At 46.6% G+C, this 15,266-nt stretch overlaps 1 protein-coding gene across 8 annotated transcripts in view; it reads left to right on the forward strand.

The window, feature by feature from the left end:
• Window positions 1-15,266, forward strand: part of DGKG (diacylglycerol kinase gamma) — a 188,176-nt gene that overhangs the window by 125,370 nt on the left and 47,540 nt on the right. For all 8 annotated transcript variants that reach the window (XM_044771245.2, XM_044771247.2, XM_044771248.2 and 5 more), the window contains one exon: window positions 9,878-9,968. In XM_044771245.2, coding sequence (XP_044627180.2) covers window positions 9,878-9,968 — 91 coding nt within the window. The remainder of the gene's footprint in view (window positions 1-9,877; window positions 9,969-15,266) is intronic.

Genomic DNA, 15,266 nt, shown 5'->3' on the forward strand with positions numbered 1-15,266 from the left:
CTGAGTGGCAGAAGTAAGCAAACCCAGCCCGCAAGTATGAATGAGAGTGGCCAACAGCTTTGGAGTCACTAGCTCTTGTGGCTCTGGCTGACTTTCCCACTTCTCTCAGATGCCTCTGGGGCATAGCCATGGGGGCCAGGAGGAGAGGGAAGGGAAGGGATAAGGACTGGCACTTGGGAGCTGGGGTTTGAATTCCAGCTCTGCACCTCCCAGCACATCATCAAGGACTGGTCTCAGTTCCCTAATCTGTACATGAGAGGGCTGCTCTGGCGTAGAAGAGAACCACCATCCGGAGCTGGTAGAGAGTGATAGTTCTGCGTGCACCCTTTACTATCAAACAGTGAGCTATTTTAATTCATTCCTCATCACTCCCACCATGGGTGCCATATTGAATAAGATTTCTGTCAGCCAAAAAGCTGTTCTAAGTAATCATTTGTTTTGCCATTTTTATTGTTCAACATCCATTTGCCATTCAGTCAGTGCCTCTGGTTACCAAAAGGTAACCAATATAATTGATTCAATTCCATCCCATGTCAGAAAAAAATTTTACCCACTAGTTAGTCTATGCAGTCTTTATTATGAGTAAATGCACAAATACTGTTCCACATTAAGAAATATTGACTCCTGGGGTCAGCCCGGTGGCGCAGCGATTAAGTTCGCACGTTCTGCTTCGGCGGCCCGGGGTTCACTGGTTCGGATCCCAGGTGCGGACATGGCACCACTTGGCACGCCATGCTGTGGTAGGCATCCCACATATAAAGTAGAGGAAGATGGGCATGGATGTTAGCTGAGGGCCAGTCTTCCTCAGCAAAAAGAGGAGGATTGGCAGCAGTTAGCTCAGGGCTAATCTTCCTCAAAAAAAAAAAAAAGAAATATTGACTCCTTTTATACTTTGGAAGATCCCTTGGAACCTCTGGACCCCAAAGGTCCCTTAAGTGCAGACGATCTGTCATCTGTGATTTTACAGGTAATTTTTCACACATGAAAATGACTTAAGAAGTGCCTTCAAAGGTTAAGAGGATTCTGTATTTATACTATAAAATACCCCTAGGCAGGTTTCTCCCTCCTTTCGTGGCTTTTTTTTTCTTTAGCCCCTTCTTAAGCTCTCCCCTCACTTGTGTTCCCCACATTTCTGCCCACCCCCTCCTGGTCTCTGGCCTCGAGTCCTCTCACCCGTTCACCATCCTCGATTTTCTGAGTGCTGTGAACACCAGTCTTGTTTCGAGTATGGAAAAAAGCCAGGGAATACCTTGCCCCTTGAAGCTGAAATACACGGAGCCAAGACAAATCTGTTGGCAGGAACAGTGGGCACAAGAGTCACACTCAGAGAACAAATACAGCTATTTATAAAGCCTCCTTCCTGATTGCTGGGGGCTCACTTTCCCTTGAACCAAAGGGGCCACTGCCCCCACTTGGAGAAGATTCCTCCATCCGCAGCTCCGTGCCTGAGGGCCACCGAGTGCCCATTCCAATGAGCGGTGAGAACAGGGGACGGCATGCAGGGTGGATTAGATGTGGTGACAAGCTCCCTGATGGGCCAGGGCAGCCGGGTGTGCGGGTGACACAGATGGCCTCTGCAGCACCTGTGAGTGACGGTCACAGGCCCCATACAGGACTCGACATCCTGGCCCTAGAACCAAGCCCACCTGCCTCGAGTTTTTTTTTTTTTTCTTTCTTAAACCTTTGATCTAAACATCGGTTAACACAATGACTAAACTTCCAAAGGCACTTGGGATGCAAATAATGTAAAATGTTAACAGAGAAAGTATTCTCGATGTTATTACTAACATTCATCATTCGAATTATAATTCAACTCAAGCAGCATTTGCCCTTCATGTGTTGCTATCATACCTGTTTGATTTTGCTAGATTATTATTTACATTAGTAACCTGACACTAGTCTACTATCTTCAGCAGGAGTAGCAATCATACTGCCATTAACCCAGCAAACCCATAAGAGTATTAAATGAGATCATTTGTTTTGTTTTTCAATTGAGATGAACCTTATGAAAATTTATAATTAATGTACCCAAGTAGCCTTTTGGCTAGGCATAGTTTTCCCCAGATGTGTAGTTTTTGACTGATACAGTGTTCTTTTAAAACGTTGAATTATTTGCCAACTCTAATGATCAGGAGATTTTACATAAAAACACATATTTCTGGCTTCTTTGTTAAAAATGGGAGCTCTGGTCATACTTGGGCTTCTCTTTAAAAAATGGCAGCAGATGTGGAGCACATGGGCCCTCCCACCCTGTCCTATATTGTGTTATCTCAGGTTGTTCAAGGAGCTTAAAGAAACCTTAGAAATCAGCTATTCCGAGCCCTTCATTGTAAGATGAGGAAACTGAGGCCAGGAAGCCCCGAGTGGCTCTCACAATGTTACATGCTAGTGTGTGTGGGAACTGGGGCTGGAGGGCAGGCTCCGGTCTGCTGGCCCAGCATGGCCTCCACCACATCATTCTGCCTCCGCAGCACAACACAGAACACCATCTTGTGGCTAGGATCTGTTTCGCCAGCTGACACAGAAGCCTGACTGTTTGAGTCATGACCCACTGAGGGAACCTGATTATCAAAGTCCAAACCACAAAGAGGAATACCTTCACTTCAAGGGCTCCTATTTCTAGAAATAGCTGTAGTGTCCTCTCTGGAACCTTTTAAGCCCAATGAAATGTTTTCATGTTTTGATGACTTCAAACGTCCATCACGCTTAAAACTTCTAGAGCATCAGAAAAGGGCCATCAGAGGCTCATTGCCTTTGCTGGTAAAAACACCCAGCAGCTAGCTTGGTTTTACTTCTGGACATCCTTGAAAACAGGCTATTCATAGGCTGTCAGGATGGTAACTGAATCCAGCCCTAATTTGCTGACAAATATAAAAGAACATTTTTAATTAGTCTCATTTTTCCCTCATCTGTCAAATGAAAAGATTCAACTAACTAGTGTGCAATCGATGTTATTTTTCTTATAAAGCAGGGGGAAATTAAGAAAACCCAGAAATAGAGTCAACCCACGGTGCCGCTGCTGCTGTTTGCCACCCCTCCATGTGACTGAGAGTCCCCTGGAGCCCAGATGAGGGTCTTCTGCCTCAAGAATGGGTTCACCTAGCTGGTGTAGAGCCCAACAGGGAACCTAGGAGTTTCGTGGACCTGGAAGTCAGGCTCAGGACAACTGGTTAAGGATTAGTCATCTCCAGCTGAAAGGTGATTATGAGAAGGAAAGAAATGGTGGGCCAAAAAAAACTCAGGAAGAGAGATGCAGAAAAAGCATTCCAGAAGTCATTAAAACATTGTTAGTTTTATTTTCTTCAAAAAATATTGGCGGCCTGGGATCGACCCCCACACTATTCCTACCCCTACCCCTGGAGCCGCTGGGGGATGAGTTTCCTTCCCAGTGATCGTGTCTCCTAGCAACAGGAAAGAACAGTTAGTGAGCACTTACCACGCATGAAACACCTGCTCAGGGCTTTGCGTCTGCCGCAGGAGCTTTACAACTTTGTCAAGTGGAGAATAATATTCCCAGTTTGCAGAAGAAGAAATGAAGGTTCAAAGAACTTAAATGACTTGCCTAGCCAGAAAGTGGCAGAGCCAGGCATGCACCCCAGCCTCTTAGATTCCAAATGCCGTGTTCTTGCACAACTGAAGATGAAACGGACAAAAACCAGTGTCGATGCAGCTGCAGCAGCAATCCTCCAGCGAGGGTTAAGAGAAAGTGGCTGGGGAGACGTCCTCAAAAGAAAAGAAGGAAGACTGGCATTCAGGCTCTCTGACTGGCAGGGAGAGTAGGGGCTGCATCTCCCAAATTATAGGTTATCACATGCCGATAGGCTCTTCCCAAAGGCTTTGGAAAGATGCTGGTGCTGGTAGAGGAAGAGGAGGAACAGGAAGGTGAGGCAGAGGAGAGTTCACTTCAATCTGTGAGTGGCCTTACTGGCAGCAACAGTAGCTACTCATAGGGATTCTTCTGAGAATGGAAAGAGAGAATATCTGTAAACTGTTTAGCAGAGTGCCAAACCAAAAGGCCAAAGCTTTCCTGGCAAGAGGCTTTCTCTACCTCCAGGTCAACAAATAACCTGTCAGCACTCCATGCTACACAGATCTGCTCTGACAGTGTAGACAGAACAAAGAATCCAGATTGCTGCTCCCCTGGTGTCGTGGTATGCAGTGACTGTAGGCTGGGAGTTTGGTTTCCGTCCTGATCTCACAGCAGCTGAGAAAAGGGGCAGCTAGTAACCTGCAGGGAAACTCGCCTCAGCTCAGCCTGCCACTGAGGTCCTTGGCGACAGCACCCCAACATATGCAAAGAAAGGTTCTGTCTTATCTTCTCTTGTGTCACTTGGCCTGAAGCCAACCTCCACCTCAGGGCCCACCCTTAATGGCTGCACCCCAATCCTGCAGGGTCCTGGGAGCCATCTTTACCCGATCAGCCTTTATCCCACTAGGAAGCTCTTCCCTTCTCTGTCCCTACCCTCATGGCCCCTGCCTTTGTACTTTCAATCATTTTGGTGGCTAGGACAGAGGCAACCAAAATAATCCCCCTTTATGATATCTCAAATAAAGGCCAGTGGCTATTTTTCTGAGTGACCAGATAAGCAACCTTGATGAGGAAGAAAGTATTTTGATTATTGACAAGGCATCAGGAACATTCGAACAACAAACTTTTAATGTGTGTAGGGGCCGAGGGTCTTCTATAGACCAATATTTCTTCTGGATAATTTTAAGAATCTTGTTTAATATTTATAACACTCTGAATTAAGTGTTAGCCCATTTTATGAGTAAAGACGCCCAGAAAATTAAAAACTTTGCTCAAAGTTACACAACCCATAAAGGACGGAATTTGAACCCAGGGCTCTTTGATTCCATTCTGGGGTCTCTGCATTAGGCCACTCTGCCCTGTCTTATTATGAATAGCTGAAAATGGCGCATGTTAACCCAAAGTGGGAGGTACCTGAAGAGCAGTTTGTGTTTGTCTCCCAGCTTGCCCTGTTCCACTCTGTGTTGGGAATGGTTCAAGGGCACTGTCTCTGCCCCATTTCTGGGTGAGCTGAGAGAAAGAAAGGTGCAGGGCATCTAGGAGCATCTGGTTTTGCCAGGAGTCAAGTCTGGTCTCCTTGTATCTCTGAGACTGTGGAGATTCAAGACCGGAGTTTTGTGACAAATCTGATTCAAACTCCTCTAGAATTCCCCTGGCCATTAGGAGCTGGGAGGGCCTGACACTCTTCATCAGATGGCATTTCCTAGGATGTCGTGCAGCCGCTAGCCTCCTGGGCCTCCATGTGCATCCATTTAACAGCAAAGGAGAACCACAGCAGTCTAGTAAGTGTAATAAGAGCACGCAACAACTCACCACAAAATATGCAAACGCATGCTAAGATAGGGTGGTGGGGTAGCAGGGCACAGACTGAGGCCAGACCGTTGGCTTTGGGTGCCCCCTCTGCATTTACTTGCTCTGCAATCTCAGGCAAGTTACTTAACCTCCACAGGTCTTAGGTTCCTTATTTGTAGCAACAGTACCCCTACCTCATAGAGTTTGTCTGAGAATTGAGGAGATAATATATACAAAACGTTTAGCAGAGTGCAAAACCAAAGGGCCATGGGAATAGAATGTATTCACTTCTAACTAACATGCTTGAGTTACAAGAAATAGAGCCAGCCCTGATGGTCCAGTGGTTAAAGTTTAGCACTCTCACTGCTTTGGCAGCCCGGGTTCGTTTCCTAGTCGTGGAACCATTGCCATTCGTCTGTCGGTAGCCATGCTGTGGTAGTGGCTCACATAGAAGAACTAGAAGGACTTACAACTAGGGTATACACCATGCACTGGGGGACTTTGGGGAGAAAAAACAAAAAAGAGGAGGATTGGCAACAGATGTTCACTCAGGATGAATCTTTCCCTGCAAAAACCAAAAAGGAGAGAGAAGAAATAAAAGCTCTTAGATTTTGAACACATAGTCTCATGTGGGTCAGAGGTCAAATGTTAGCACCTTGGTGAAGCTTATAAAAAGTATGTAAGCTTTGTGAGGGCAGAAATCCTGCCTTTATTATTCATCACTTATCTCTAGGCCCAAGGCAGTGCCTAGCCCATAGAAGGACTCAGTAGGTGTTCTATGGATGGATGAATGGATGAATGGATGCATGGATGGATGGACAGAATGATGGATGGGTGGATGGATGGACAGATGGGCCAAAAAACAAAAGAGCTATCCTTCAGTTACAAAGAGGACTGACACTGGATAATTGATCTCCTGTGCCCCTCTCTCAGTGAATGGCACTTGTCATCTGTCATGCCATCTAAGACAAAAACCTGGGTGTCACTTTGTCTACTCCTTCTCACTCACTCGTTGCAACCAACCAGCCCTGTCAATTCCACCTCCTAAATTTTAGCTTGTGAATCCATTCTCTTTTCCCAGACTCTACTGTCACTACCTTTATGCAGGCCCTTCCCAATTCTCTCTTGGATTTCCACACCACCTCCAAACTATTCTTCAGGCCTCCAGTCTGTACCCTCTCCTTCCAGCCTTACCTGGCCAATCTCCATCCGGCTTGAGCTCCAGGTCCCCTCCAGCAGGTTTATGGTCTTTCTTGCCCTGTGCCATTGCCTGGGCTTCTTCCTCTGCCTGGAATGCTCTTCTTCCACCTGCTCTGTTCCCTTTCACATTCTTCAGAACTCAACCCTGGCATTGGCTGCCTTGGGTGCTTCTTTAACTGCCCCTGGCCCCTCTAAGAATTGGATGTCCCTCCCCCTACATACTCCCAGTGCTCTGTCCTTCACAGGTGCCTGGCTCATGGAGCGCTGCGTTCTCTTCTTCACTATACTTAGTACACTCTCATCTATTCCTGGCACAATGAATGTTTCTTGAATTGATAAACACTTTTTCTCACACCAGACGTGCACTTTCTCAGAAGCATATTCGCAATCAACATCACATCTTTGGACAATTGTATGACCAGTCAAGAGAGTAACCAAAGATTAGGCTGTGGTCTGTGACTCTGGAAAAATCTATTAGATTAGAAATATAGGGAGCATGTGTTTTCAACCAGAAGTCAAGACACATGATCTGAGAAATATGATCACATATTTTTCTGCCCCAGAAAAATTTGAATATGTAATATCTATGGCTACCCAACCTGATCTGTCATTTTTGCCTTACTACGTTATCCAAATATGCCAGCTCAAGACATTGAAATAATAGCTATTAAGTAAGTAGCTAACATTCTTGGTGAACTTACTATGCAGTGAGCATTATGTGAAGTGCTTTGCAGTCATCTCATTTAATCTTCTTAACTACACTTTGAAGCATATCTTTTTATTATCTCCATTTCACAGATGAGCAAACTGAGGCTTAAAAACTTGCCAAAGGTTACACAGCCAGCAATGGACATCTAACCAGTCATGGACGAGTAGTCTGTTTGATCCTCTCAGTGGTTCTCTGATACTGACCTAACCATGACCTCACAACCTTATTAGATCATCAGAAGAGCTACTTCTGGGCAAAAATAGCCTGTGGCTTCCGGAAATTTTTATTAAAACTCTACATCTCCTGGCAGTAACTTTCAAAAGTCATGATTCAGACCAGCAGTGATATTTGAAAATGGAATCACAGTGCGGGTCTCCTGGTGCAGAGACCCTTTCCCTGCCAGGGAGGAATGCTCAACCTTGACATTTATGACAATCTGTGTTCTTCCTGTTACCCGGTCTTTTGCCAGCAATGTCTGTTGAAAGGCACTGACCCTCATGTGATCCTCCCTGAGAAATCCTCTTTCAAGTTTAATCGGTCTGTCCTCTTCCTTGGTTATCATTTCACTGGGATCTAGAGCAATGTTTCTCAAAGTCCTGACAACTGACCGCCTGCATAATAATCACCTAGTCACTCATAAAATGCATATTCCTGAGCCCCATCCCACAGCTATCACATAGACTCTCTACAGATTGGAGCCCAGGAAGCAGCATTTTAACCACATTCCCCAGGTAATTCTTATCAATACTAGTGTTTCAGAACCGAAAATGTAGGAATTCTTAGGCCCCAATCCTGAACTACTGAATCAGAACTTGCATTTTAAAGAAATCCCCAGGTGATTTGTATTCACATTGCTGTGCATACAGAAAACCAGTGATCTAGAACAGTGTTTCCCTTTTTTTTTTTTTTTTATTGGTGGGGAAGATTGCCCCCGAGCTAACATCTGTGCCAGTCTTCCTCTATTTTGTGTGTGGGATGCCGCCACAGCAGGGCTTGATGAGTGGTGCTAGGTCTGTGCCCAAGATCTGAACCTGTGAACCCTGGGCTGCCAAAGCAGAGCGTGCAAAGTTGACCACTATGCCACCAAGCTGGCCCCGCAATATTTTTTCACATCATGGCATGCAGAGAAAACAAAAGCATTTCTCTGGCATACAGATGAGAATGCCTGCTGTGGTATCCGGGCTCAGCCTGGCCACCCGGAAGGCTGAGGAGATTGGTATCTCAGGCATACCCGTGCAGCAGCGCACTGATTGAGAAGCACCTATCTACTTAAGTACACCAAGTTCCTCTAACTTTCTTCATAAGACGTAACTCCCTAAATCTTCTTTTTATTTCCTTCATCATTTATCATTGCTTTTCCTGCATACTAAGAGTCAGAAAGGCTACGTCCCAATCAACCAGATCTTAGAAATCTTCATGCAATGGAAGAATGCAATCTCATCTTCAAATTCTAGGTGGACTCTTTGAGAAACGCAGAGAGAAAATTCTGTCTGTTATTCTGAAGAGTCATCTGCTATGGCCTAAGTAATACTAGGAAGAAATGAGAGCCTTCTTCCCTCTGAATAATGCTCCTTTCCTCTTAGTCCACAAATCTGAGGATGGAGGATCAGCCATATGCAAGGTGGCTTCCTCTCTCCTGAAGAATGTGCCAAGAAGAATGTGGTTTTGTTTAATCCTGCCTTAGCAAAATCTGCCAGCTTATAAACTGGACAGGTGTCCCTTATCTTAGCCAGCCCCTGATAATGGGACGACAGTTGGGATGGAAGGAATGGAATACCTTCAGAAACCCTTCCTAGTGAGACCATCTGATCAAAATGACCAAGAGTCAGGACACACCATCTGACTTGCAAAGCCCCCAGCTACATGGGAACCCCATTGTTTGGGTTGTTTTCCCACTAAAGAAAATGTGGAAAAATTTTTAAGCTCAAAATGGTGAACTCTTACTTTGATGCAAATACGATAAGGTCTACCCCTAAATGAAGGATTGTCATGGCTTAAGCAAGTACAGTTGAGAAAGCAGTGGGGAGAACTGTTACTACCAAACAACTCACTTTTTTTCTTCTCTTTCCACCTTACCTGCAAGTCTGTGTCTAATTCTCTCCACCCAGCTCCCCCCAATCAGAGCACAGACAAAGCAGGCATTTTGGCTGGAGTGTAGGGCTACCCCTTTTCTGTCCCAAGACTGTACATCCCTCGAGTCTCAAAAGGCTGTCTGATCTTCCCTTTGTACCCCAGCTATACCCATGAAAGGGCTCTTCCTGAAGTCCCTCTGCATTAGGAGTAGAAAGGACAGTGACCAGAGCATGCTGTCACTTGCCACCTCTGGTTAATTTTCACAGAACTCTTCCCTTGATCCAGATACAGAGGCAAGCAGGTCTTTCTTCTGCTCTGATCAAGAAGTTCAGAGAGCGGTTGGCAGTTCACCCAGAGTAGCCATGATATCTAAGAAATGACTGGATTTTTCTCTAAGTTCATAGCAAGAACAATTGGTTAAAAATTTCCATCCCTAATCATCTGATTAACAAGTGCTAAAAACATAAGGTTGGGGAATGCCGAGGACTGGGGCCTCCCAGCCCCAATAGCATAGCTAATTTACATGACCATTTCAAATACAGAATACTGAGCCATCTCTCTGCTTCACGGTCCAGGATGAAGAACAAGCTGTGGTACTTTGAATTTGGCACCTCAGAGACCTTTGCAGCCACCTGCAAGAAACTCCACGACCACATAGAGTTGGAGGTAAGTTCCCAAGTAGGGAGAAAGCTTCGGGCCTTGGTTCTGCTCCTGGATGGTCACATACATCCTGAGGACATGTCCCCTTGGGTTGTTAAGAGGTGATCCAGAGTGTAGTCCATTTATTTTACCTCCAGTCTGTTCCCAAACACCTCCACATCCTCACTCAGAGGAGGCTCCAATGGCTGGACCTGCCTTTCTTGGCCCATGCAAGGAGTGCTAACAGTTCTGGGGCCTAGAAGCCCAGAGGACCCAGGGCCACAGTCCATTCCTGCCCTCAGCCCTCTCCCTGCCATGGCCCTACAATTCCTTCTTTTCAGAGAGACAAAGACTTAGTTGCTGCCAGCACAGAGAGAGGAGCTGCTGTTGGGTAGAGGCCATGTCCCAAGCTTGGTAAAAGCCTGGGAACTGATGGCCACATGGCAGCAACGGTGAGGGGTATGGGAGTTAAGGCCAGGGGTGACCAGACATCCCCCAGCTCACCCCACCTCTGCTTTCACAGCTGCTTCAAGGAGCCAACTCATAGGTACGCGGGTCGAGTTCATGGGTATGCAACCTGTGCAGTCGCTCAGGAGGGCCCTCAGTTTAATGCTCTTCTGTCATCCTCTTGAAATTCTTGATAATATTTTAACAAAGGGCCCTGCACTTTCATTTTAAACTGAGCCCCTCAAATTATGCAGCTGATCCCATTGGTGCACTCCTGTTTTACAAACTAACTCTTCCGGCACTTGTAGCAGCCTGCCTCAGACAGTTTGCCTGTGGGCTTCCCTTCCTGGCTGATAAGCTGCTCACTTCCCACCCCCTCCCCCGACTTCTGCTGGGTTGCTCTCCTGAACTCTTCTTGCTGCTATGAGAAGGTCTCCCTGGTCTACTGGCCACCTGAAAACCCACACTTCTATGTGCACCAGCTCTCTCTCTGTTCTGAGGGACCTCAGGCCCATCAGTTCCCCTGGCCATAGTTCTCAGCCACCAACCTCACCTTCCCGTGGGATTCGGGCCTGTGGTCTTGTTTTCACTTGAGAAAAACATGTAAAAGAGGCCAAAGAGTTCAGCCAGGATGGGCTCCTCCTGGCCCACCGGCTTTGTCCCTGAGCCTGCATTAGCAGTCAAGTAGGGCCTGGGCATCCTTTTGAGGGGGAGCATTTGGCCTGAAGCAGTGTGGGAAAGCCCCACCACTCCCAGCCGGAAGGGAGCCTGCGCTCACACGGAGTTTTCACAAACAGAGCACAAAGCCAGAGATTCTGTGCTTTTATTTGACTCATCTGCCTGCCTCTCCCCAGCGGTTGCTGGGTTACCAACCCCAGGGTGGGAGGAGCCGATCCTAGCTAATCCCCTGAACTCTTGGCCAGCTGAGTCAGAGGGCAGAGAGGCCCAGCAGCCAGGGGCATGTGTCCCCCAGGTGGTACCACCTACACCTGGGAGAAGCTGAGGAGCCAGCCGTCCTCTGTTGATAGGTGAATCCACTGCCTGGGAGCTGCAGCGAAGGAGGAGAGGGCTGGGCTGGAGACTGAGTGAGGCTAACAGAGATACGTGTGCATTTTTCCTGTTGGCATGATCGTCTGGTGGGGTCTCTTTAAATATACCCCAAGTGAGGGACAGCCCTGGCCTAACCACTGCCAGCTGCAGGCACACAGCGACTGCTTGTTCTCCCTGCAGCTGGCCTTGAAACTGTGCCCAGAATAGAGCAGCTCAGCTCTCCTGCCTCTGCAGCCCGCCCTCCCAGCTCCAGGCTCTAGGCTGGCCACGCCGAAGTTCCCCTCTGGGGCCAAGACGCCCAGGCTCTTCCTCAACCACAGAGAGGGCTGGTGGCCTCATTGCTAAAGTCGCTGGTGGCCTCTGGAGGGGATGGGTTGTTCACACTGTAGGTCCTTGGGGGCTTTGGGGAGCACTTCCTGTTTTCCTTATCTCCCCATAAGGATTCTTTTAAGTTTTTATTCATGAGGGTAAGCGGCATGGTGGGGGGGGGGGTTTGGGGGGGCCAGTATGAGACAGGCAGCTTCTGACAGCCTGCAGAATTGGGGCAGGCACCGTTTTTGCATCCAGAGAGCAGTGGGTGGGTGGTCCTGTGCCTTGTGGTCCAGAGGGGGACAGAGAGACAGACAGGGCGAGGCAGGTGAGTGACAGGTGTTAGGAGGCTGCAAAGCATCACAGGTAGATGTGAGAGCATCAGGGGCCTCAGGAAGAGGAGCCGTGTTAAGTGACCTTCTAAATGTGGCCACTGCACAGCACAGCTCAGGCTGTGAGGACCAGCACACTCATCAGTTCAAGGTCAACGGTTCCGAGAATAACTCCATACAGGTATTTATACTACATGTCACCGTTCTCAAAGCCAGCCTTGTTCCGTAGTCACACTACAACCCTCTGAGCTAAGTAGGCCAGGTATTATTATCCCAGTTTCATGGAAAAGCAAGCTGAGGCACAGAGGTTTGGCAGGGTAAACAGAAGGAAGAGAAAGTAAAAAGGGAAGAGGAAAAAGTCACATGCTTTGACTGCCTACCAGAACATGTCCTCATTTGACACAATAACCCAGTAAGGCAAGTATTAGCACATTGTTTAAAACAAGGAAACTGAGGTTCAGATACATGAAGTAATTGACCATGATTTAATTGCTGGAAACTGGTAAGAGAGAAGATTCTATGTCTCCCAGAATGAATTTAGCTTAGAACCCAATAAATAGAGATTCACCTAACAAGTGTTAGAGCTCAGTGAATTCTTCAGCCTAGATGCACTGTTTCTTCCTCCTTCAGTCAATGTGGGCCCGTTTGGTTTCCTCTCAGCTGAGGCAGCTGGGCTGGTCTGCTGAGAAATGCGGTAAAAGAACAGAAGACATGGTCCTCCCGCTCATTTGAGGAAGGAATGGATGGTAGGAGACAGTCAGAGAGGAAAACTGCCTTCAGTTTACAAAGCTTTTCCCACGCAGCGTGGTTTATTTTGACCCATAGAATACTCAGGGCCAATATTAATGTCCTCACGTTATGGGTGAGGGACCCGAGGCTGAGAGATTCAGCCACTTGAGAAGGGGCACAAAGGTAACAGGGGAACAGATAGTGAGGTCTGTTTAGTTTCTTCGTGTGTATATGTGTGTGTGTGTGTGTGTGTGATGCTGGTAAAAAGTTGGATGGTGAAAGCTGAAATGAGATAATGCAGTGAAGGTCTCCATTAAAAGTCTCGCACGTGGAATACAGCCTGTTTCTCTGAGGCCAGTGGCTTGTTGAGAAAGACCAGGAGATTTGGTGTCTTCTCTAAAATAAAGCTTACAGCCCAGTTGACAGATCACGCAAGAGCTGGTTAATACCGTACTCACTCAACTAATGCTAAGGAAACTAGATCCAGGGGTCCTGGGGAGCCATGGGAACCAGCTCGCTCTGGACACTGTTTTGGGGGGCTCAGAGACTCAGGCAGGGGAAAAGGTGACTTTAGATCTACTGCTCACCTGCAGACACTCGGCCAGAGCTGGCACAGTGAAATGAGCCTGGCCTGGACACACAAGACCTGGAGGTTAGCCCTGTTCTGCAGTGATGTTCAGTAACTTGCTGAACTGTGTGTCTGGGCCTCAGTATTCTCATCTATAAAATGGGGAGGGGTTAGACTACTGACCAAAGCTATTATTCAGATTAAAGTTTTCAGGTTTTTTGTTTCTTTTAAGTAACAGGCAATGATACTAAGTGTCTCAGGGAATCTGCAAAGCAGCCCCAGGTGGCAGGTGTCATAATTACCTTTCCAAAGAAGGGGATAGAAGCTGAGAGATGGCAAGTCCACTTGAGGTCCACAGCCTGTGAGTGGTCAGGTCAGGCTTCAAATCCAGATTTGCCCAAAACTTGGGAGTTTCAGGGCAGTACTGGCGCTTCGGTCTAGAGCAGAGAGTCTCAACCACATATGGGGCATATCTGATCTGCTTTAATTCACATACTTTCATTTAACTTTTCAGATAACGTGAGATTTTTATGTTTATCAAAAAGAGAGCATAAAAAAATACTGCAAATGCTCACTCTAAATGCTTCCTTTACTGGAAAACAGGGGAAGGCCTGTGAAAACCAGTGCTGTTCTGGAAAATGGGTGCTCAGTAAGTGGTGTTTGACTCCCATTAAGAAGCCAGCACGTCACCCACATGACTGTCATCATCCCTGGTCTAAGGCAGTCTCTCAGGTCTCTTGGAGTCTCTGACTTCTCTTCCCTTCCAAAGCCACCATTGATGTTCATTCTAATCTGATTTCACCCGAATAAACAGGTGAGTCACCTCCCCCACCCCAGGCCCAGAATAGCCTTGCAAAGATTTTTCGGCGCCATTGTAGTTAGGTGGAACAAACCAGGCAAGCTTCGACTCGAATGCTTATTTTACATGCTGTGGAAATTTTTCACTTTACTGGCTAAAAATAAGAACTTCCAAAATTCCTTGATATTTTATCTACTTTAAAACAATGTTCAGAAGGGAAGGCTCACTGGCTCCACTAATAGGAACCTCTGCCCGGGGAGACGGGAGTCCACATTTGGAGCTGCTCAAAAAAATCGGCTATCTAATATATCTTAGGAATCTCTGCATATCAGGTCCCCCTTTTAATTGAGGATTTTTTAAAAAATACAAAAGTCTTGAGAACAGTATATCAAATACTCTCATTTCCTTCTCACTTAGAATTGATATTTGTCACTATTTCGCTTTATTCCCTTCAAGTATTTTTTTTTAATCAAAGAAATAAAATATTACGGATAGAAGTGAATTCCCCCACAATCCCGTCATACTCTGCCACTTGCTTTTCTCCATTCACCAGTATGTTCTGGAGATCTCTCCATGTTGATGTTGGTAGAGCTAGAACATTCCTTCATTCCTTTTAACTGCTTTGTAGTGCTCTGTGAACACCCCACCCCGTGATGGTTAGGAGGAGCAGGAATGGGAACTCTCAGACACTGCCCGTGGGGACGTTAGAAATAATCCACTCTGTAGAGTAGTCTGGCCATGGACAGTGAACTGAAGATGCACTTGTAGACCACAGGGCCCAGCACGTTCTTTGCAGCCTAGACCTAGAGAATTTCCTGCACAGGAGCTCACAAGAGGATGAGCACGGAGGTGCAGTGCAGTATTTTTTTGTTACAACAAAATGGAACCAACCCAAACATCTGTGTTACTGTAACACTTTGAAAAAACAGTGTGAGCAAAAGTACTAAATGCCACCGAATTATACACTTTAAAATGCTTACTTTTGTGTTATGTGAATTTCATCTCGATCTTTAAAAATTTAATTTTACAAAAGGGAGTGCACTGGGCACAGCACCAGGGATATTGAATCCATATCGTGCTATGGGTCCTCT

Source organism: Equus asinus, chromosome 5 (assembly GCF_041296235.1).
Source record: "Equus asinus isolate D_3611 breed Donkey chromosome 5, EquAss-T2T_v2, whole genome shotgun sequence".
NCBI classification, from domain to species: Eukaryota; Metazoa; Chordata; class Mammalia; order Perissodactyla; family Equidae; genus Equus; species Equus asinus.